Source organism: Rosa rugosa, chromosome 3 (genome assembly GCF_958449725.1).
Source record: "Rosa rugosa chromosome 3, drRosRugo1.1, whole genome shotgun sequence".
In the NCBI taxonomy this organism is placed as follows: domain Eukaryota; kingdom Viridiplantae; phylum Streptophyta; class Magnoliopsida; order Rosales; family Rosaceae; genus Rosa; species Rosa rugosa.
The window spans coordinates 56,358,609-56,380,656 of record NC_084822.1 but is presented as its reverse complement, the minus strand read 5'-3'; the positions used below and the strand labels follow the sequence as shown (position 1 = coordinate 56,380,656).

At 38.6% G+C, this 22,048-nt stretch overlaps 2 protein-coding genes and 2 long non-coding RNA genes across 5 annotated transcripts; 3 read left to right on the top strand and 1 right to left on the bottom strand.

Moving 5' to 3' along the window:
* Positions 1–3,837: 3,837 nt before the first annotated feature.
* Positions 3,838–5,602, top strand: LOC133738198 (uncharacterized). The gene is made up of 3 exons (XR_009860005.1): positions 3,838–4,385; positions 4,494–4,689; positions 5,225–5,602. It is a non-coding gene; the product is annotated as an uncharacterized LOC133738198 (long non-coding RNA).
* Positions 5,603–8,064: 2,462 nt separating this feature from the next.
* Positions 8,065–10,590, top strand: LOC133740918 (uncharacterized). The gene is made up of 2 exons (XR_009861502.1): positions 8,065–9,366; positions 9,910–10,590. It is a non-coding gene; the product is annotated as an uncharacterized LOC133740918 (long non-coding RNA).
* Positions 10,591–15,119: 4,529 nt separating this feature from the next.
* LOC133739594 (uncharacterized) lies at positions 15,120–17,940 on the bottom strand. 2 transcript variants are annotated; one of them, XM_062167380.1, is made up of 7 exons: positions 17,779–17,935; positions 17,258–17,599; positions 17,105–17,158; positions 16,877–17,008; positions 16,687–16,798; positions 16,468–16,566; positions 15,120–16,376 (listed from the first exon to the last, which is right to left on the bottom strand). In XM_062167380.1, the coding sequence occupies exons 2-7, from the start codon at positions 17,404–17,406 to the stop codon at positions 15,699–15,701; spliced, it is 1,224 nt and encodes a 407-aa protein (XP_062023364.1). In that variant the 5' UTR covers positions 17,407–17,599; positions 17,779–17,935; the 3' UTR covers positions 15,120–15,698. The 2 variants fall into 2 exon arrangements, with proteins under 2 accessions (XP_062023364.1, XP_062023363.1); XM_062167379.1 differs by having other exon boundaries at positions 17,258–17,940.
* A 928-nt stretch (positions 17,941–18,868) lies between these two features.
* Positions 18,869–21,748, top strand: LOC133735695 (mannose-P-dolichol utilization defect 1 protein homolog 2). The gene is made up of 8 exons (XM_062163129.1): positions 18,869–19,015; positions 19,555–19,708; positions 20,044–20,116; positions 20,234–20,300; positions 20,425–20,484; positions 20,727–20,787; positions 20,877–20,918; positions 21,385–21,748. The coding sequence occupies exons 1-8, from the start codon at positions 18,869–18,871 to the stop codon at positions 21,492–21,494; spliced, it is 714 nt and encodes a 237-aa protein (XP_062019113.1). The 3' UTR covers positions 21,495–21,748.
* The last annotated feature ends 300 nt before the right edge of the window (positions 21,749–22,048 follow it).

The window sequence follows — 22,048 nt, the reverse complement described above, 5'->3', positions numbered from 1 at the left end:
TTATAAATTGAGTGAGGTGTGCTTCTTACTAGATTTTCTACAATAATGTACTAGCTATACTCTGTTAGGTCGATCAAGACTAGGAACTAGTTCATTTTGTTTGCAACGAGCTTCCTATATTTTAGTCGTGTATTTCTAGCTCATGCAGCAATATTTAATCATACATTAATTCTCTCTTCATGATTTAGTAATAAATCTTGATTTCAATTCCACAACATTACTTGCAAGGGGAAAATGCAGTTACTCGGGAGAACTCGTGGGGTTTGCCAAGTCTTATTTATGTGTATTGGACATATACCATATATGAATGCTTCAATGACAAAATGCATATCTAATGTATTGTTTAACATGTAACCAGTCATTAGTTTACTAGATCCAGATGAAAACTCTCTCCCGACCTAGCTCTCTCCCTGCTAGGGTTTGTGACCGCCGACCTTCAAGGCTGACGGCTCTACACCTTCTCCACGGCTTGTCCTTGGAGATCTTTGTAGGTTTAGGCCTACTCTTACTTCTTCTCCTCATTGTGGTGGATGGTGCAGCCGTTTGCCCTATCTTGACGGAGGTTAATGGCGATATTCATCGTTATGATAGATTTCGGGCTAGGATTGGATTATTGTTTGGGGATGGAGATCGATATGGGGCAGACTCTATTCCTGGTTTCTTGAGTTGGGATGTTGGCAACCATGAGTTGCTCTATTGGTTTTTCCGGTTAGATTCATGGACTTTGAGGCGGATTGGTTGACGACATCGGTTGATGGTGGTGGTGGCGGCTTGTGGGTTCCAGATATGTTGGGTCGTGTCTCTGACAGCGGCAACTATTTAGGGGTTCTAGGCTACAGCAGTGGTTGTGCTGCATCTGGGTGTTGGTCGCAATTCTCTACTCGTGCCGGCGCTGGCAGCAACGATGCAAATTGGGACAAGGCTACCCTGTTAAAAGGGTTGGATCCGCTAAGTGGTGATGGTGGCAGTGATCATGCTGTGGTGGTGGACAACCAAGTTGTGATAGCGGCACCGGCGGCATTGCTGCTGTCGATGGAGATTCTGTGCATGCTAGGGTTTGCCATGGTTTGGAATATTGGGCCTCAAGTGGACTGGATGGATTGGGTCTCTATAGCCCATAGTGCTGTTTAATTTTTGTTTGGGTCGCAAAAACCAGTACCTTAGTTGGAACATTTTTATGTAAGCTTCGAGGTTTCTAGGTTTTTGTTAGAATAAAAGTGCGTGAATTTACCAAAAGGTGGGTGTACTCGAGATTTTTTGGGATTTTATTCTTCTAGAATAGGGTTTCATGAGATTCTAATGAACGATTCTTTAGGGGTGTTTCGTTTTTGTACTGCTTGCTGAATTATAATGAAAGGGCTGACCTATTTCCATAAAAAAAAAGTCATTAGTTTACCAAAAAAAATCATTAATTTACACTTTAGTTGAATTCATCGAACTAAAATCTTAAATCACATTAACAATTTTATACTCTAAAAAGTTAATCTTAAAATTTTTAATATGAATCATATGTCAAACAACAATTAATTAATGAGATATACTAAAAAAACATTAATACGTGGTGTGACTACATGTATCCAAAATAACTTTTCTACGTTGCTTAGGATTTTCAAACTAATAGCGATTAACCATGGATGATCATAATTCTTCTCCTTGTAGTAGTACTGGACTGCCTCAATAGTCTACCATATTCCCATTCTTTGTAGAACACTTAACTGTGTTGATATATAGCTTTTAAAATGGCTTTGATCATGGATTAACTTGTAAGACGAACTCTAAATTAATTTTTAATATAGATCACATGTCGAGTAATAATTAATTATCATGTAAATTACTAGACATTGTCATAATGTCACGTGGTGCGAGACTGTATGTGACGAGATTAGTTCTCCAAAGTATCTTCTTGACCTTGCTTAAGATCGATCTTTCAGAAAATACCAATCAATCATGAATGGCCGTAAAATCGGTGAATCTGGCTGTTCATATAATCACTTTCATACTACAATACATAAACCTTCTTAAGGTCTTAAAACTGCTAGGCACCGCTTGTTGGTTTTTGGTTAAAATTATTAAGATTCAAAACTCATATTTTATTTAAATATTATTTATTTAAATTGAAGAGTGATATCTTTTCAAAAGATTATGAAGAGTTCTATAAATACTCAACTCTTGAGACAAAAAGAGAAGGTCTTTGTAATGCTCTCATTCTCTTACTCTTCATCTTTCTCCTTTCCATTCCTATTTCCTATTCCTTGGGCAATCGATAAACACTTGGCACCCCGTCTACCGTTAGTCGTGCAAAGCGGATTAGACATCCTGTGAGACTTTAAGGGTTGTATCTTGGAGTTGTAGACGACCGTTATGACCTGCACGTAGGGAGGCGTCTACGGCTTTAGGACAGCGAATGTCGTGCCTCTCTTGTATTCACAGGCTTGACTCTTCATATCTCTTCTTCCCTTTATATTATTTGTGTCTATCTGATGGCTTAGTTGATTTAATTGATTTTATTGCTTGATTTGATTTCTTAAATATGAATATAATTGATACCATAATTCCAACAATCTAAAGCCGTATGACGAAAGTTTCTGGCTTAGTTGCTATGTTTAAAGATCGGTCTACCTTTCTTATGAGTTTGATATTATTGTATGTGGTGATCTCTCCAGATCATATTCGTCTAAACCGTCAGTAATCCAAGGTACGCATGAGACTGAGTGCATATATATGATTTGTTCTAGAATTAGATCAAATCCATTAGAGAAGGACTAGATGTGGTGCAATATTTCATGCATGGTTAAGAAGGTATGTATATCATGTGCGTTAATAATACAAATACTGGACGCATGACCTGATGCTTGATTGCTTGAAAAGCTAATAATTAATTAGAAACCAAACCTATGAGTTGTTGCATTGTTCTTGATCTGTTATAGTGAATGTGCGCATGTGTCTGAACATAGAAACCAATGGATGCCACATTAAGTGTTTGATTAGGTAATCCAAAAGTCACATTGTTTAGATTTTAAACTGAAACCATTTACGATCAGTTTATCATAACCGTAAAGTTGAAATTTCAAGTTAGATATATATTTGCAACATCATTTTGGGAATATTAGTGCATATCTATGTGTGTATTACTGTGTTAAAAGCAATACGTTATTGACTTTTTCTTTTACATGAAGAATGAGATTAGGAATTCTATTTGGCATTCGTACAGATCCATAAATGCACATAAAGCCTCTTTATTGTTGTTCTGTTGCATCTTTCATAGGCGAATAAGGTATATGATCTTTGCAGCAGTTATGTATGGTAACTGTTAGATTAACTACTTTAAAGGAAAGAGAATGCTGGGAGGTTGTCTTTACTTTGTCTACATAATTGAAAGGAAGTTTCAATATTGAAGACACTATCGTTGCCTTTAAATTCAAAAGAAATGCTCTTTCCCATGTTCTTTACCAAACAGATCATGATACTCACAGCACACATAATACACACAACCTGGGTTTAACTGCCTTTATGAATAGGCATGATTCGTATGATGGTATTGATGAATCCTAGAGGATGCAATGTTGCTTCTTTGCGCAGATTTGATATTTTTCAACTTGAGCATATATTATTATTATTGTATGTGCATTTACTACTGTGTATGGTATATGATCTAATAACCTTATATGATCAAAGAAAGCGGAGAGGATTCCATGCACCGTCGGGTCACTTGCACCAGCAGTGTGCAAGTCACGTGCGCTGTTAGTTCGTAGGCTCCGTTAGTTGGTCGTTCATCGGTGAAGAAAAGTCAAACGAAGACCAAAGAAAGCGAAGTGCAGTAGAAATAAAATTTACCACAACCTGATAGCTGAGGCCCCCCTAAAACCTAATTGACAAACCCGAACCTTCAAGTCTTCAACCCATCCTTGGAGTGGAATCGTCGAGGTCGCGATAGAGCAGAGGTCGTGGTAATCGAATTCGGGCAATCTCTGGTTTCGTAGTGAGTATCGGATTTTAGACAGAAGATTAAAGGTGTGACGGAGAGGAAGATTCCGATGGCGGGCGGGGAAAACTAAATTGGGCACGGCGTGCGAGAAACGAACCAAGTCTGATCGATTAAGTCCAGTTAGCAGATCATCTTCATTGCGAGAGCAGAGAGCTGGGTCATCTTCATGCCTCAAAGTGCTGCCGTCAGCTGCGCCTCACCTTGCCCGATCGGATCTCCACCTCCCTCCCTCCCGACAAGAGCAAGGGATAGGGGCTATGCCGACTGCGGATAAGTATTACATACCTTGTATCTATAGTCTTAAATTTCTGGCTAAAAGTTTATCCTAACTTCAACTCGATCAAGAAAATGGTTACTGCTGAGGAAATGTAAACGTAGAAGGTTGTTGCCAGATAATCTGGTATGTGTTAACAACTTACTGACTTGGTTTGATTGGATGCATGTATATGAGCATGTTTGATTTTGAGGATTTAGTTCATTTTGCTTGCTTCACATATAACAATTGTAGGAGATTAATGTGCTGGAAGTACAATGGAGGTTTTGCTGATATGGGACCAGCCATTAAGGCAAATACAACCTTATATATAGAGGCTGCAATTTCGGCATTATCAAGGGGTTAAGCAAACTGCAATTTCTTCCATTAAGCAGATTGCGGCTGTTTCAGTCATGGATTCACCTTATCAACTAATCCGTTTGATCCAAATGTAATGTAACTGTGCTCAATTCTTTTGTTGGTTTTTGTTTTCTTCTCCATCAGCATGTGATCTTGTTTTAAGTTATGATTCGGAGATTGATAAATCTTTAGTCAGACTTTGTTTTTTATGTGCTTAATTGTTTCTTTATATATGAACATGCATCAATCACATTCTTATGCACGTTTATGTCCTAATATTTCGTAATTGCAATGCATATTTATGTCCCAATATCTAGTAAGTAATATTAGAAATTATGTTAAATCTCCAGTTTCTTGGTCTCTATTTTTGGCAATCTCATGAAGAAATGTAACTTTACTCGTCTGGTATTGAGATTTTAATAAACGTTTTTCCTGATATGTTAGTAACCATTGTTATGTTCTAATATTCATTTGAATAGATTCTTAGTTTCTTTTACGGGCAATGGATAAAGTGTAAAAGTTGTATTCATGCTACCTGAGAACAAATTACAAGTTAACTGTTCTTCAAGTAATATAATGCAAGCATTTCATTGCTCATTGGTTTTTCAAATGGTTACATATTCCAGGTTGATAAAAAGCAGAGGATTTATGCAGGCAAAGAAAGAGACTGCTGGAGGTTAAAAGGTGGTAGTTTGCGTATGTAACTTGATTGCTGGAAGACCCCACTCCCTGCTGAATTCGTTTTTGCAGAAGAGTCTTGGTTTAATCACTATTTGTTAAAACAATTTTATTCCTTTCAAATATATATATGCAATGTCATTGTATAATATAATAAAGTAAGCTCATGTTAAGGGTTTAAAATATTTAAGCAGACAATAAGATTCCATTGTGTTTTTAGAGTAGAAATTGCAATTCAAAATGCTCAGTATGTTGTCTTTTAAGGAGAGTTGCAGAAAACGGGATTCTGATGTTGTATTGTGAGTGAAATTGAAGTTCTCGCCATTGATAGAGCTCTTGTGAACCACTTATTTTGTTCGTTGTTCATTTAGCAATCAACGTAATCTAATGTGAAAAAAGTATGTCGTGCATTATAGTATGGTAATTTTCCTTTGAGATGGAAAGTAGAGCATGAAAGAAATGTGCTTTGGGTAACTTCAAAGAAACCAAAAAAATGTGCTCCCTGCTCAACTTGAAGCCATATGGTAATTATACAAACAAACAAAAAACTATTGAATGCCTATAGTATTTGCACTTATCCCTTGGGATGAGAAGATATTACAGAAACGTTCACAATACAAAAAACCGGATCTAAATACTTAAGACTCTACTTCACAGTCCAGACTATTCTCACAAGTCAGTACCTTTCATACTCCATCTGGTAACCGAAAATAGCCTCTTTGGTCTCCATCTGATAACCAGAAACAATCTCATTTCAACTGCATCTTTAGTTCTTTACACGCAATATGCACCTCCTTGGTGGAAGTCACCACCTGAACACTCCCGTCTCACTCATTCCCGTGATGTCTTGTTACCCAAATACTTTAGTAACTGGGTGCATAACAATTTGATACTGAATAATATAACTAAATCAACAAGTTCAAACAAGGGATAACAAAGTTTCAGTTCTCCTTTTAAAAGCCAAAAGAAATTGAAGTGAAAGTAATTAACCTTCAACCAAGGAGAAATCGTGAGTACCCAAACCAAAACTCTAGTTTAACAATATGACCCAGTATTTGTCTATTCCAATTTTGTACTCAAAATTAACACGACAAGTTGGTTGTTGATAAACACAAAAGGACCCGTCTTGAAATGTGGATGGCAAACAAGTCAGAGCACAAGCTAGTAAAGAACAAAAATTCTCACCAAGTCATATCTCAATTATTCAAATAATACATTGAAATTAATAAATTATTACAAAGAAGGAACTAGCTGCCACAGTCCAAATGCAACTAAAGCAATTAAGAAAACAAACAATGTTGTTCTTCCAAATTCCTAGTTATTTTCTGGGAGAAAGAAGCACCTGGTTCCATTGCCAGCCTCTTCCATTCCAGAGCTTTCTTCTTCATCTCTTTCCGTTCTTCTGAATCAGCTCACAACTTAATCAGGTCATTAATACAAGTGAAAGGCCAAAAATTCCGAGTGAACTGATCGATGTCCCCCTATCGCCCAGCAAAATCCCGGTGTAATGGACTGAATTCAAACATAATCGCAATCGATCCCAATCCAAAAGTGTGAATATAGTCAAGCTCATCACCGCACTTCGGGGTATATCCCAGCTTTCACCTTCCTTGAGAAGTTGCTTCTTCAAGCCTTGCTTTCCGATCTCCTTCTCCTCGCCGACCTTGAGAACCGAGCCGTCGCCGGCTTGTTGCCCTGGATGCTGTCGCGGAAGACCTTACAATGTCGTTTTGCTCCTTCCTTACCCAAACCCTTACCTCCATTTCCACGCCCAAGCATTATTACTCTGCTTGAATCTCGCAGATCTGGAATCAAAAAACATAATCGAAGTGTTACAGAGACGAAATAGAACTGGAATTTGAAAATTTTAAACCTAATTGAAAAGAGATTGGGATAGAGAAAGAGAGCGAACCAGAAATTGGATTTGTCTAAGAGAGATAGAAATGGGGAAGACCTCTGAGACCGACTCTCTTTTTCTTTTCTCCACCACTTTGTTTAACTCAAATTGAGGGAGCGGGAGAAAACTTTATCATGGAGGGAGTTTTTAAGTTTTAGCTCAAATTTTCGCGGCCTTAAAACGAAAAGGACGACCGCCTGTAGCAAGAGTCTTTTACCGCGTGATCAAATATTCATGGCGTACTGCTAAAAGGAGAAATATTTTACCCTAAAAATATACTGAAATTGTGCCATAAATAAAACACACGCCGTAAATTCGCATCGTGAAAGCTCTAATTTCTTGTAGTGTGATATCTACACATACAATGAAAAATACCAAAAAAACTGCTAGATTCCTACGTTACTCATTCGTTCCAAACGGCTCAAATATCAAATTTTTAAAGTCGTTTCAATGACAAAAAGTATTTTGGTAAACTGAATATTTTTTTAAATGAGGGTTGACTGCCTTGATCCAGGCTGTGGCTTTAAGACAGCGAATGTCGTGCCTCTCTTGTATTCACAGGCTTGACTCTTCATATCTCTTCTTCCTTTTATATTATTTGTGTCTATCTGATGGCTTAGTTGATTTAATTGATTTTATTACTTGATTTGATTTCTTAAATATGAATATTTGATACCATAATTCCAACACCGCTTTCATCATACATCAACTTGGGAGACTGGTTCGTTTTGAATTCGTAATTGGGTAAGCTAAGGCTGTGGACCATTCTTCTAGTTGTGAAGCTGTAGTCTGTACTAGTGTTTTATCAAATCCACTTGTCTCATTTGTCCAGAAAAAGGTCAGCATAGCACAACAGCCTAATCCCTAGCTGACATACGTACATATTGTTGTAGTATATATGACTCATGTTGTAGTATGTATGAGTCATAGTATAAATGTCTATATCATGTAATAAGTACTTGAGTGTATAGATAGGTACTTGAGTGTATAAACATAGGTACTTGAGTGTATGAAGACTTGTGTGACATGCTTTATACCAAGAGGCAACAAGCATGACAGATTTCATCATTGAATGCAAGTATGTGGAGCTGCAGCCCTCAATCAACAAGAGAAGATTGTTACCAAATTGAGTTTCTCATAGAGCTTTCACACTAGCTATGTATTCCTATAAATACATTCCTTTGTGAGAAGAATAATACACATGAATTCTCATTCTCTCTGAATCGAAACTCTCTCTCTCTCTCTCTGTCAATTTTGATTATCCTTAAACACGTTATCAGCACGAAGTTGCTCTAGAATTAGAATCGAAAATTGACAAGAGTAGAGTTCATCATCAATCGAAGTCATTTTTCCAAACCTACAAAAAACCTCCAAAACCTAGCTCATATCAACGCCATTGATCCCAGAAGCCCAGAACCGGCCTCAGAATCGCCGGAACCGGCCGGAAAAGGCCTGAACCGGCCGCCGGAATTTTTGAACAGAACCAGACCGCTGCCAAGTGCTGCCGAGACCCTGCGCAGCAGCTGCCGAGACCCTGCGCAGCAGCTGCCGAGCGACCTGCGCAGCAGCTGCCGAGAAGCTGCGCAGCAGCTGCCGAGTCACCTGCCAAACACTTTTAAGTGATTTTCCTGTGCAGATCAGCCTGTTTGCACGCCCCGAAACATCTTGATAGGGACCTCAGATCAAAATCCTTCCTTCATCAAAGTTGTTCGTCTATGTCTCTTCTATCTGACCTCCAAATTGTAGCCCTGTTGGAGTAGTTTTGAGACCTGTACACCATTCGAAGTGGGAGCTGTTCAGCACGCTCGTTCCTGTGCAGATCAGCCTGTTTGCACACCCTGAAACATCTTGTTCAGAACCTTTAATCAAAATACTTTCTTCATCAAAGTTCTTCATATATGTCTTTTCTATCTAACTTCAAAATTTCAGCCCTGTTGAAGTCGTTTTAAGACATGTACACCATTCAAAGTGGGAGCTATTCAGTATGATCGTTCCTGTGCAGATCAACCTGCTTGCACGCCGATAAACGTCCTTTTCGGGACATCTAATCAAAATCATTTCTTCATCAAAGTTGTTAATCTCTGTCTCTTATATCTTATCTCCAAATTTCAGCCCTGTTGGAGCAGTTTTGAGACCTGTATAACATTTGAAGTGCGATCTGTTCAGAAGCAAATTTGCTCCGAATTTCAACAAGTAAGTTTTAAAGATTAAAGTTCCTGTTTTGAGTTTGTATTCCTTTTTCTCTTCTTTTCAGGGACTTGTAATCAAAAAGCAGGAATTGTGGGATTCACTCTAAACGAACTAAGAGTGTTCGTAAATCAATGAACTAAGAGTGTTCATAATAATCGGACTAAGAGCGTCCGGAAAACATCAATTTATGGACTAAAAGTGGAATCGTGGGGATTCACTCTAAACGAACTAAGAGTGTTCGTAAATCAATGAACTAAGAGTGTTCATAATAATCGGACTAAAAGCGTCCACAAAACATCAATTTATGGACTAAAAGTGGAATCGTGGGGATTCACTCTAAACGAACTAAGAGTGTTCGTAAATCAATGAACTAAGAGTGTTCATAATAATCGGACTAAGAGCATCCGCAAACATCATTGTTTTCATCTAAATCCAAATATTCTTGGAAATTGATTTCTTGGTAGCATAGCTCAGAAATCTTATTATTTTAGTTTTCGTGGAAGTTTAAACTCCGAAACTAATATATCTTATCTTCCTATTGTTCAGGATGTCGAATGAACCTAGACTCGATTTTCCAATGCTTGACTCAACAGGCTCGGAATACCATGGCTGGGTAACCAACGTTGAGAACCATCTCACTACGAGAGGGATATTGCCCATAATACAGGCACCTAACCAGGGCCTTGTGTTCCAACGAACACCCACAAAGCATGCTGCTCAAGTAATTATCTTGATGTGATACCATATGGATCAATTGAAGCATTGGTTCAAGCAATGCCATGCAAGTACCCAACTAGCTGCAAGCTACAAGGAGTATAGGCAATTGAGAGAGCAAGAAATCAATCTTGCTGAAGATGAAGATATCAATCTTGCTGAAGATGAAGATGGTGAAGATATCACTCTCACCACTGAGGACTTCAAAGTTGTAAAGAGCACGAGGATGCCGCAGACTTTGATTAGAATAGTCCTTTTCTATTTTCCAATAAAACGGCAAATGTGCCTTAGTCAACAAATGACAATTGTATTGACTCTTTCTCATGTGGCGTACCCAATGAAGTATGATGTCTAGGAAAGTAATTGAGATCGGGGTATTTAAGCGAGCCTCGCTCCACCAACATCTCTCTACTTCCCTGGTCATATTTCATTGGAATTACCAAACGGATTGGCAATTACAATTTGTATAAGTTTGATTTTATTTTGGAATAGATTTTGGAAACTTTGATGTAATCATTGGCTATTAATAAAGTGTCGCATTATTATCATGGACATGTGTTAATTTCCGAACTTTATTACTTGAAAGATATAAGAGCCAATGATTTTCATGTGAAAACACATTGTAAGAATGGACAAGAGTTCCTTTGCATCGCCTCTAATGACTACGGACATAAACGAGTATTAGAGAAACTTATGTGTCACTCTAGTGGGTTGCATGCAACCACTATTCGAGTCATTGAATCAAACCATGTCATAAGAGATGACTTATGGGATTCTGACACATATAGGCTTTGGCAAGACCGTTTGGGATATCCAGGTCGTGATATGATGTTCCATATATTAAAGACTTCATGGACATCCATTCCTCAAAACGAAAAGAAGTATGAACCAAAGATTGGTCCAAAGAGTTACTTCGTTTTGCAAAGCTTGCTCTTTAGCAAAGATAGGATCGAGACCATCCTATGCAAAGGACACTAAAGAAAATATACCATTCTTACAATTAATCCAAGGTGATATTTATGGACCTATTCAACCAACTTGCGGACGTTTGAATATCTCATGATGTTGGTTGACACGCAAACACACTAATCACGTGTTGTGCCATTGTCCATCTATAAAAGCTACGTATGCTATACTCCTAGCACAAATCATATGACAATGGGCTCACCCCCCAGATTCATCATTCAGTCAAATAGATTTGACTATGCTAGAGAGTTTACATCGAAGACTTTCGATGGTTATTGCAAAGGAACTGATGTTAGACATCACATTCCCATATACACGCCCAAAAGGTCTCGCGGACATAACTACGATGGTAGTTCAGATATTGGTGATACGCACCAATCTTCTTATATCCGCTTGGGGAGATGCAATATCGCATACAACTATGCTAATTTCTCTATGACCTACCGCCACTCAATGTATATCTGCGTTACAGCTAGTGACTGGGTACAAATATTTTGTACTTACACACATTCGAGTGAGCCATTTATGTGCCAATTGCGTTGCCACAGCGCCTATGGTAGGTCCTTACCAATAAGTGAGCAACTTAGTTGGATTTGAGACTCCAACAATCGTTCGCCACTTAATGCCCTTGCAAGGCGATCTCCTTTCCGTTTGATTTACGGATGTCACTTTGATGAGACAGTCTTCCCATCGTTAGGGGGAGATAAGAACTCGAATGTTCAGCAGGAACGACAGGAATTGTCGTGGTCTGTCCCCACTATGTCTCATCTCGATCCCTATTAAAAGTGATGAGATCACACACATTTGCTGCAAAAATGCCTGCAAGGAAGGACGTCCCAATAAGAGGACATAGCACCACCCTACACAGAGGTAGGCAAGGCGCCAACACCATAGAAAGTGGCACTCTGGTGTTACAGGCCATGGCCCCAGCTAAGATGCTTGGGAAGCCTGTGGATTCGAAGGATACTTTGGCACAATCCTTGGATCATCGACACTCAACATCCGTCTTATGAGTATCTTCCGGATTATGGTTATCGTTGGGGGACGCCTCAACGTCAGAACCTATTTCCGAGAATATAGAGCTCTATGAAAATCACACTAGTGTACATAAGACGTGGAATAGAAACTCCATCATAATTGATGATGTATTTGCGCATTTTGATGCACATGAGTTTGTTGAGATCGATGATATCGAACCACGCTCCGTTGAAGCATGAATACCAACGTAGAGAAATTTGGCCTAAATGGAAAGATGCGATCCAGGTTAAGTAAGATTCTCTAACGAAGAGGAAGGTCGTTGAGCCAGTGATGCCAACACCTTCTTACATAAAAACCTATTGACTAATGGGTCTTCGTTAGAAAGCGTGTTGAGAAAAAGAGATGGCAATCTCGCCTTATGGCGCAAAGCTTCTCACAAAACGCCCTGGAATTGACTACGATGAGACATATTCTCTCGTAATGGATGTCATTGCACTCCACTACCCTGTCAGTTTGGTAGTTTCCAAATAACTGAACATGCAGCTTATAAATGTGGTCACTATGTATCTCTATGGGGATCTAGATATGGAATATACATGAAAGTTCATAGTGAAACTTTAGTTACCCAAATCAAGTGGCTCTAGACCACGGAGCGCGTTTGCAATAGAGTTGAAACGCTCGCTAAAAGTGACTACTTGATTGGGAAGGGATATGTCCGCGCGTTTCCATAACAAGTTTCGGATTCTATCGCGGTTTTCATGTTGGACATGATCTTCATTAGAAGCCCTTAAAGAGTTAAGGGAAACCGCTGAACACTTGAAATCCGAGTTTGAGATGAAGGATTTTGGGGGAACACGATTATGCCTCAGTTTGGAACTTGAGCACCGTGTTGATAGATGCTTAGGCATTTTAACAAAAGGTCAAGCCTTCAAGCACCCCATGATCGTTCGTAGTCTTGATCCTAAAAAGGATCATCTTTTGTCTGAAGGATGATCAGACAAAGATGTGCAAGAGGCAGAAGTGCGAATAAGCGCATTATTGTACTTAGCTCAATGCACAAGACTGGACATCTCGTTTTGACATAAACTTGTTAGCTAAAAGGTATAGCTCTGCGCCAACGCGACGCCATTGGATTGGTGTAAAAGATATCTTTCGATACTTGAGATGTACGATCGATATGGGCTTATTCTATCCCTACAAAGAGATGATGGAATCAGACCCATCACACACCAGAAACGCCACCAAACGCTGGCCTGCGTTTTCTATCCCTACCCCAAAATGACATAAGTGTTTTTGGAAGGTTTTGCTGATATTGGGTATCTGTTGACCCATACAAAGGCCTTCCCAGACTGGTAAAGTGTTCACCATGGGTAAGACCGCGATATCTTGAAGGTTTACAGAATAGACCTTAGTCACTATATCTTCGAACAATGCAGAGAGTATTGCTCTTCACGAAGTAGTTCGTGAATGTATATGGACTGGATCCATAGTTACGCATGTTCGAACAGTTGTAGTTTGAAGTCTACCACAGATGAGCCTACAAGCATTTAAGATAATGCTGCTTATTTTGAAACAAATGAAGCAAGACTGCATCAAAAGCGACAACATCAAGCATAAAATCAGCAATAAAAGACTCTCCTCAAAGATCAATCAGAGGGGGAGATGTCTACATATATGGTCTCGAAACGTGAAGAGTGTGTTGTGCTCTTTTTCCCTTTCGACCGAGGTTATTTTTATCCCACAGGGTTTTTTACTACTCGGCAAAGGTTTTTAATGAGGCAACGAGAGAAACACCACGTTTGGGAGACACAAAGGAGATGTTGAAATCAGGGGGAGTATCCAGAAGTATACCCACTTGACCATCGTGTACTCCTTTTGTCCTTCGTCCAGGGTTATTTTGTCCCACTGGGTTTTGTTACCTGGCAAGGTTTTAACGAGGCACATCTTTAGCATGGTCGCCCCACTTATACTACATCCTGAAGATGTTTTGATTCAACATATATGCTTTTGCTCATCTTTTCCCTTCGACCACGGTTTTTTCCCACTGGGTTTTCCGGGCAAGGTTTTGTTGCAGCAACTCTAAATGCATCCCTCTCGTAGACATATATACTACCTACTTATGATGCTGATAAGAAGACTCCACTTATCTCTGAAGCTATGATATTGCATACTCCACACTCAACGCGCGTTGTGCTCTTTTTCTCCTTCGACCAAGGTTGTTTTTCCCACAGGGTTTTATTACTTGACAAGGTTTTTAACGAGGCAACTTCGAAGCGCACGGCATAGACAATACTATTGACATGAAATATCCAAGGGGGAGTGTTGTAGTATATATGACTCATGTTGTAGTATGTATGAGTCATAGTATAAATGTCTATATCATGTAATAAGTACTTGAGTGTATAGATAGGTACTTGAGTGTATAAACATAGGTACTTGAGTGTATGAAGACTTGTGTGACATGCTTTATACCAAGAGGCAACAAGCATGACAGATTTCATCATTGAATGCAAGTATGTGGAGCTGCAGCCCTCAATCAACAAGAGAAGATTGTTACCAAATTGAGTTTCTCATAGAGCTTTCACACTAGCTATGTATTCCTATAAATACATTCCTTTGTGAGAAGAATAATACACATGAATTCTCATTCTCTCTGAATCGAAACTCTCTCTCTCTCTCTGTCAATTTTGATTATCCTTAAACACATATATCTTTTTTTTTTTTGAAAGGGTACATATATCAGTAACACTAACGTACAAAAGTCTTTTAGGTGTAAATGAGTATATCATTGTGTCATGAGCTGGTTTGCTGTCTCCACTAGTTTTGATGCAAACTAAAGAGCTAGTTATTCGTCTCTGTTTAAGAGAGTAATGTTGAAAGTTGAAACTATAAAGAGCTAGTTATCTTATTAAATTTTTCAGAATTGCAGAAATATATTTGCTGAAATTACTTTTAGCGACGATCAATCCATCAATGAACTATGTGAAAACCCGATCTTGGCTCTCAATGTCATCTCCAAAGCTTCTTTGTGTTGTTTAAGATATAGCATTTTGTTTGGTGAGAAATCCATCACCAAAAGTGAAATATGGTATTGAAATTTGCCAACTAAAATGGTCCTGCCTTGTTTATCATTAACACACTATTTCATACGACAACCAACCTACTTGTGATGAGTGCTACTACTAGAAGATGATGAAAGACCTCAATGATTGGGGACCAAAATATCGACCATCCATTTTGCCGGGATATGCTGTATAAGGGCAACATGTTGATCCAACTCCAACCCAACAATCTCTCTTGTCAGTTTTCCATCTTCAATTGGGTTTCTGGGGACCATTGATTTTCATATAATGGTAGACCACTCCGATCCCAAAAGGATAGGGATAGACCACAGTGCTCCAACCCCAGCTGTTACTTACCCTACCCCAAACCCTCAATCAATCAGTGCAGCAAATGGAAGATGACAATGATGATCTTATTCATATCACATAATTTACTTTAATGAAGGTAGTTGATGATCACTTAGACCGTAATACTTTTATTTATCGTGAATCTGTTATCATACATTATCTGGGTTCACATAATCATATGATGGTTGTACCCTAAATAGGAGAAAACAAGACATGTTCTCATGTTACAGACGTTATTATTACATCAAAAGATATAGAAAAGACTAATTAAGTCTGTCCTTTTTCCAAACCAAGATTATTAGGGTCTATGGAACTGTGCTTTTCTTGTTGAGCTACATCTAAATGACAGGATGATGGTGATGATGACTCTATCTTAATAATGCCACCACTAACCTTCAGTATCTTGTTTTCGGCACAATTGTTGTTGTGGTTGTTGCTGTTGTTCATGAGCATAGCTGTAGTAGTAGATGTAGTAATAGTGTTGGGAGCTTCATGAATGGCATCATTAATATAAGGGGAATAAGGTGAAACAGAAGGTAGCTTTGATAGAAGAGCTCCAAGGCTGCATGAAATGGAGGGTAGAAGAGGCGGTGGAAATGGAACCGACCAATTAGGATCAGGTACTGAAACGGATGATGATCCTCCGAGTCCTAGTCCTATTCCATTTTGTGGTGTGTTCCATCCCAAGTTGATGGACTTGATCATCTGATCATCCGGCGGTGTGAGGTTGAACAATCTCTTAACCCCAGCACCAATACTAGTAGTAGTAGCAGTGTACGTACTAGTGCTTCCATTCATAATCATATTCTGGGCGTTACTTGCTTTGAGGATGTAGGGATGCTGGATAGGTAGGTAAGGCCTTTGCATGGCGAAAATACCTGGTATGCTCTGCAGGTAGCTGAACTTCCTCTGTATGCTGATCACCAGATTGAGATCTTCCGCTATCTGTCATTATTCATCAGATTAATTGAGATTTTTCCGGAAATTTTTGGAAGGCAGATATATAATCAATAGAGATCGAGTGACAGTTAAACACCTTATCAAACGAGCCAAGCTGAATTATGCCTTCTCTAACAGAAATGATGGCAATAGTCTGAATGCCTGAATTGAATTGAAACGCCCATGCCTTTGGTTGCTGATGTGAGAATATGTGACCAGAGAAGATAGGATTTAGAAAGACTAGAACTCTAGGCTTTCATTTATTCATTGCTGTAAGAAAAATGACACGGTATTCAATTAACCAGGCCTTACTTACAGGTTCAGTGGATACATTCCAAGAGGAAATGAAGTTGGGGTTGTCCACTTGATTTGGTGCATCTCTGAACACCCATTTATGACTATTGTCTACTGCTACTTTCCCCAATAAACTGCAGCCAATGTAATTCAGATGATTACAACTCCCCTATTGCAACAAAAATTATAGATGACAAAATATTAATTCTCACCCTTCTCCAAAATTATAAACCTCATGGGACATTTTGAAGAAAATATCAGCTCCAAACCTCCCCTTTAAGTAGCCACTTCCTGCTTGTTCACATTCATAGAAATCACAGAACCCATCCTCCCAAACAAGAATCCTGGAAGAAACCATGAGTGTTGGTATTCATTTTCTTACAAAACCAACTGAAGGAAAAACACAAAGTACTTTAGTCCCAATTGTGTCTTAGCTTTACCAGTTCCTTTTGTTTCCTTTGGAGCGATCAAGGACACTACTTCCATAATCCCACCTGCAAAAAAGATTAAGCAATGTGGCTCACTAACATTAACTTTGCAACAATCCCAACATAAACTCGATCTGCCGGGGTTTTGTAGTGAAATTGTCTTACTTCGGAGGAGGATAGTTCCGAGGCAAGATTCTCCAGAAGACGGCATAAACCCACTTGGAAGAATTGGAAGAGGAATCTGATGAACATGAACACAAGCTTCTGAGTGTGTGCTGCAACAAACAGTTGAGCATGGGAAGCCCGCTTTCCATTTCTCACACACTCACAAGTCAGTCACACAAAGAAAGAGAGTTCTCAGAGTTTATGTACTTTCCAGTTTCCAACTTTCCATCACAAATTTAATGAAAAAAGAGCAAACTTGGACCTCGATCAGTTCCAACAAAACCAACTGGCTGGATAGTGGCCCTGTGAGTCTGTGACTGTGAGGTTGCTTCAGCGTGGGACCTGGATATTTACGATTCAGAAAGAAGGTTTGTTTAAAGGAAGCACTTGAATTATACTCGACAATATTTAACAACTTAACAACCCAAAAATAGTGGTGGTAAGCTTGTAAACGTCCCAGGTGACATTATTGCTTAAGCTTTTTCTCATTGGTCATGAACATAAGCTTGTTAGTGACCTACTGTGTGCTGCTTGAAGAGTCTCTTTGAGGCATTTCGACGAACATAACTATACGAAAACGTTTTCATATCTTCCCCGAAATTTGAATATGAGTAAGCTCCAGCCGTCTATAAATCCAGGTATGAATCCGCCTATGAGAATGTTATACAGTCACTGAATTTTTTTCCTGAAAATCGATCATACATTTGTCATTAATAGCTAACATCACGGGGTTGCTGGGTTTGTCTATTTCTTGCAGTGGTCCTCTAATCCTGACTGGTTTCCACTTCCATGGATCACTAAATGTTGCACCAAAATGGCCCCCCATTATGCACGTACGCATCACCTCCATCGTTAATCAACTCCCTAGTACAAGAGGCTATTTATTTCCACCTAATTATAAATTCAGCACAGAGTCAAATCAATTTCGTTTTATTTTTTGGCATGAGGAATGAACGATTGACAGTAGCAGGCTAGTAGCCTATGAGTTGCCCATGATCCAAAGGTGAAGGTAAGAAGATATATAGCTTGGGTCCAATAGGGAGGGGCTAAATATTTAGTATCTCTTTAAGCCACGTTAAGTATACCGAAATATGTCATATTCAACTTCTGAAAAATTAAAAATTGTCTGAAACCATATATAATTGCCCACCAAAACTGTGGACTGTACACACGATTCTTTCTACAACTGAACTGTGATTGTTAAGCAATTCTACAACTGTTCTTGATCGAATTCTTTTGTACGATTTTTCAAACAATCTAAAAAAATCATTAAAAAAAAAATTAACTCCTAAAATTTAGCCCCATCACTTGATACAGCTACTAAAAATCATGTTTTATCAACTGTGAAAGACTTGCCTTCAAAAAAAAAAAAAAAAGTGTTGGTGCTTGGGTTTTCTTGTGCGCCAATACTGATATTGGTATTGGTAAGTATGTCCAGACCGAAATGCACGGCCCATACCGTATGCGGTAACAGATTACAAGTAGTTAAAAGTGTAATAAATTAAGAGTAAAGTGTAGCTGCTCCAAAAGTCAATAGTCCAAAGGCTGTGGTTGCTTGGTTTTTCTTTAACAAATTGGTCCCTTAGAGTCTCAGACGGCATAGTTACAGAGATGAAAGTCCTCGGAATCGATTTCAGCTGTGCTTTAGGGGCTCTTAGCAACGGCCAGTTTCCCGAGAAGGATTGCTTGCTTCCACTTATTTCCACGCTCCTCGGCTACGCCATCGTCGCCGCTTCCACCACCGTCAAACTCCCTCAGGCACCTTCTTCTTTTCTTTTGCTTCCGATATCATAATTAAAAAAGCAATCACAGCTGTTTTGATTGGCCATAGATCATAGTTGTGTTCTATGAAAATAGACCATAGATCTCTGATTTCATTAATTATGCGGTGAAAAAAAGCTGTGTGTGATTTCAGTTAGGGTTGTATATTTGATGCCTGCATTCACGCTTTTATTTTCATTCCTTTCAAATGATATGGAAGGTTTGGTGTTGAAATTGGTAGAGATCAGAAGAGAAATCCAGAATCAGTTTGCTTAGGAAAGAATTCAGATACGGAAGTTTTCTGAAATTATTATTCAGTGTTAAATTTCCACATTATAGTGACATTGGTCAGCAACTGAGTCTTGGCATCAAAACTGTTTGCAAGTTCCTCTTTTTAAGTTAAACTGATTGTCAATTTTATATAAGTATGTATGATCTTCATATGTTGCCATTGGCATGTGGAAGCGCCACGTTGTGCAATTGTTTGCATTGCAGGATTATCTGTGTGATCTGAGGCTTTTGTCTTTCGACTGCAGATATTAAAGATTTTGGAAAATGGAAGTATCAGAGGTCTTAGTATCTTGTCCTTTGAGCTTGAACTAGTTGGTTACACGATTGCTTTGGCATATTGTCTTCATGGAGGGCTTCCCTTCTCAGCTTATGGGGAACTGGCTTTTCTTTTGATCCAAGGTATGCCAAAGGCTTCCTTATAAACTTGTTGTCAGCTCTAACATGCCTCCGGGAAATGCTTCTTAGATGTAAGGGTGAATTGCTTTTTCCATACTCAACCAGATTAAATATTTCAGATTCGTTTTGAATCATTCTGGAAGTTTTAGTCCATATAGTAGTGGTTGAATAGATCGTAGTTTTCAAACAAGCAGCCTCAGAACCTTGTTTATCATTTGTTGGCCTTATTGGACTAGGTGTTGTTGCATGCAATTCTGTAGCATTAGGAAGAGCGGATTATGGCAATCCCAAAGGATCTAACACTGTTCCGTTTTATGCTTGTTTTTTTTTTTTTACAGCTCTAATATTAGTTGCCATTATGTACTATTACTCCCAACCTGTGAGCATCAAAAGATGGATGACGGCATTACTGTATCCTTCTCGCTTAAGAATCAGTTTAATTTTTGCAATTTTATTTATTTATTTGATCTACATTCTGTAAGATTGAAAATGGTGATTTACTTCTTCCTTAATATAATGGTTTTCCAGATATTGTGGTATAGCACCAACCATATTAGCAGGTCGAATTGATCCTGTTCTATTTGAAGCTCTATATGTGAGTAGCCACTTTCACTGTCCAGTCTATGAATCAGTGGACATGAATAGTAATTTATTTTTCCTTCTGATCTAAATAATTCTTTATATCATAGCCCGTCTGATGCTAAAACGATTTATTACAGGCATCACAACATGCAATTTTTCTCTTTGCCAAGATCCCGCAGATATGGCAGAACTTTTCTGTAAGTCAACACCTGCTTTGTTTCCAAATTGGATATTATTACTACTAACATCGAATGTCTGTAAATGTCTTACTTTACAAGTTGCAAGGATTCATCTGGTTTTACATATTGAATGTTTGCATTTTGCAATTAGGAGTTTGTGTTTACCTCTGGCAACTAATCCACTTGATTGTTATGTATTATTCTTCAGTTCACACATGTTTTAGGTACTTTCTCATGTTGATTAACTATTTCTTGGGCAGAACAAAAGTACAGGGGAGCTCAGCTTCTTAACGAACTTTATGAACTTTGGAGGTTCTATGGGTACGTTCAAATTGTTAAAAGGGCTGTATGCTGTAATGTGTAAGATATGTATTCCGGGGAACTTACAGATATTTAACTTCCTTTTGCAGTGAGAGTTTTCACCAGCATCCAAGAACAAGCTCCAAAAAGTGGTATCCTAGACCCTTGGCTGTCACTTTAAGTTGCATTTTTAATGAATTAACTATAATAAAATGTGCGAATAACAAGGTAGTGCATCTGTACATGTAGATTTCAAATAGGTTTTGGCTGTAAGTGGCCCACTTTTGAAGTGATAACTAACCATTCCTTTTGAAGTGACTGTAAATGTTTCTTAATTGAGGCCAAATAAAAAAAAATTATAAGGAAAAAACTTGCTCGATTAGTCAGTCTGTAGATGCGGCAAGTTCAAGTTCTCAGGTCCAAACAAAATTTAGTTCCATTTTTAGTGTTTGCATCATCATAAATATAATAAAGTAAATATCATGATGTTATCTGTTACTTAGTTTTTTTAAACCCTAAGCTATCTTGCTAGAGTGCCTCCATTTTTCATGTGCTTTTTCTGCGAGCTTGATGTTTATAGATTTTTTAATTCATTTGCTCTCCTTAATTATTTTTAAGTTTTGTTGGGCTCTGTACTTGGTGTTGCAACAAATGCCATCCTCCTGAGTCAGATACTTATATACCAAAAGCCAAAATCTCGTGCTGAGAAGGAGAAGAAAACGGAGTAGAAGAATGATGCCTCCAGATATAAATAGCTTTGCTTCAGTAGGATTCAACAGTTGCAGCAAGCGAGCCAGTGTTTCTACGGGTGGTCACTACCAGTTACTAGAAAGAAGACGACAATATTCATCTATTTGATAGTCTTCTCATATGAACCTTGGGTTTATTTTGTTTTTGCCAAACAGTGAATGATGGTGGATTCCTCCTTTACTTCTTTTCCTTTTTCAAAGTTCGATGTAGTTTCCTTCTTTTGTCGCTTTAATCTTTACATGTCACCCACTCACACTGCTTTAGAATATTAAATGGAGAAATTCTTAGGTGGGGTTTCCCTCACCACGTGGCTTTAGGGCCACCCAATCAGAACAAAGAAAATTTTTCCTCTCTTCCGAAAATGCCCCTGCTCCTTAAATATATAATACCCAAAAGACCTCCTGCTAGGCCGTGATTGGTCTGCCGTACATGCCACGTGGTGCGGGTGCCCCACGCAAGTCTTTCTCTATTAGATGGTGTCTAAGCATGCTTCAGTTGAATGATGAACCTGAAGCCGAACCTCTGAAAAGGC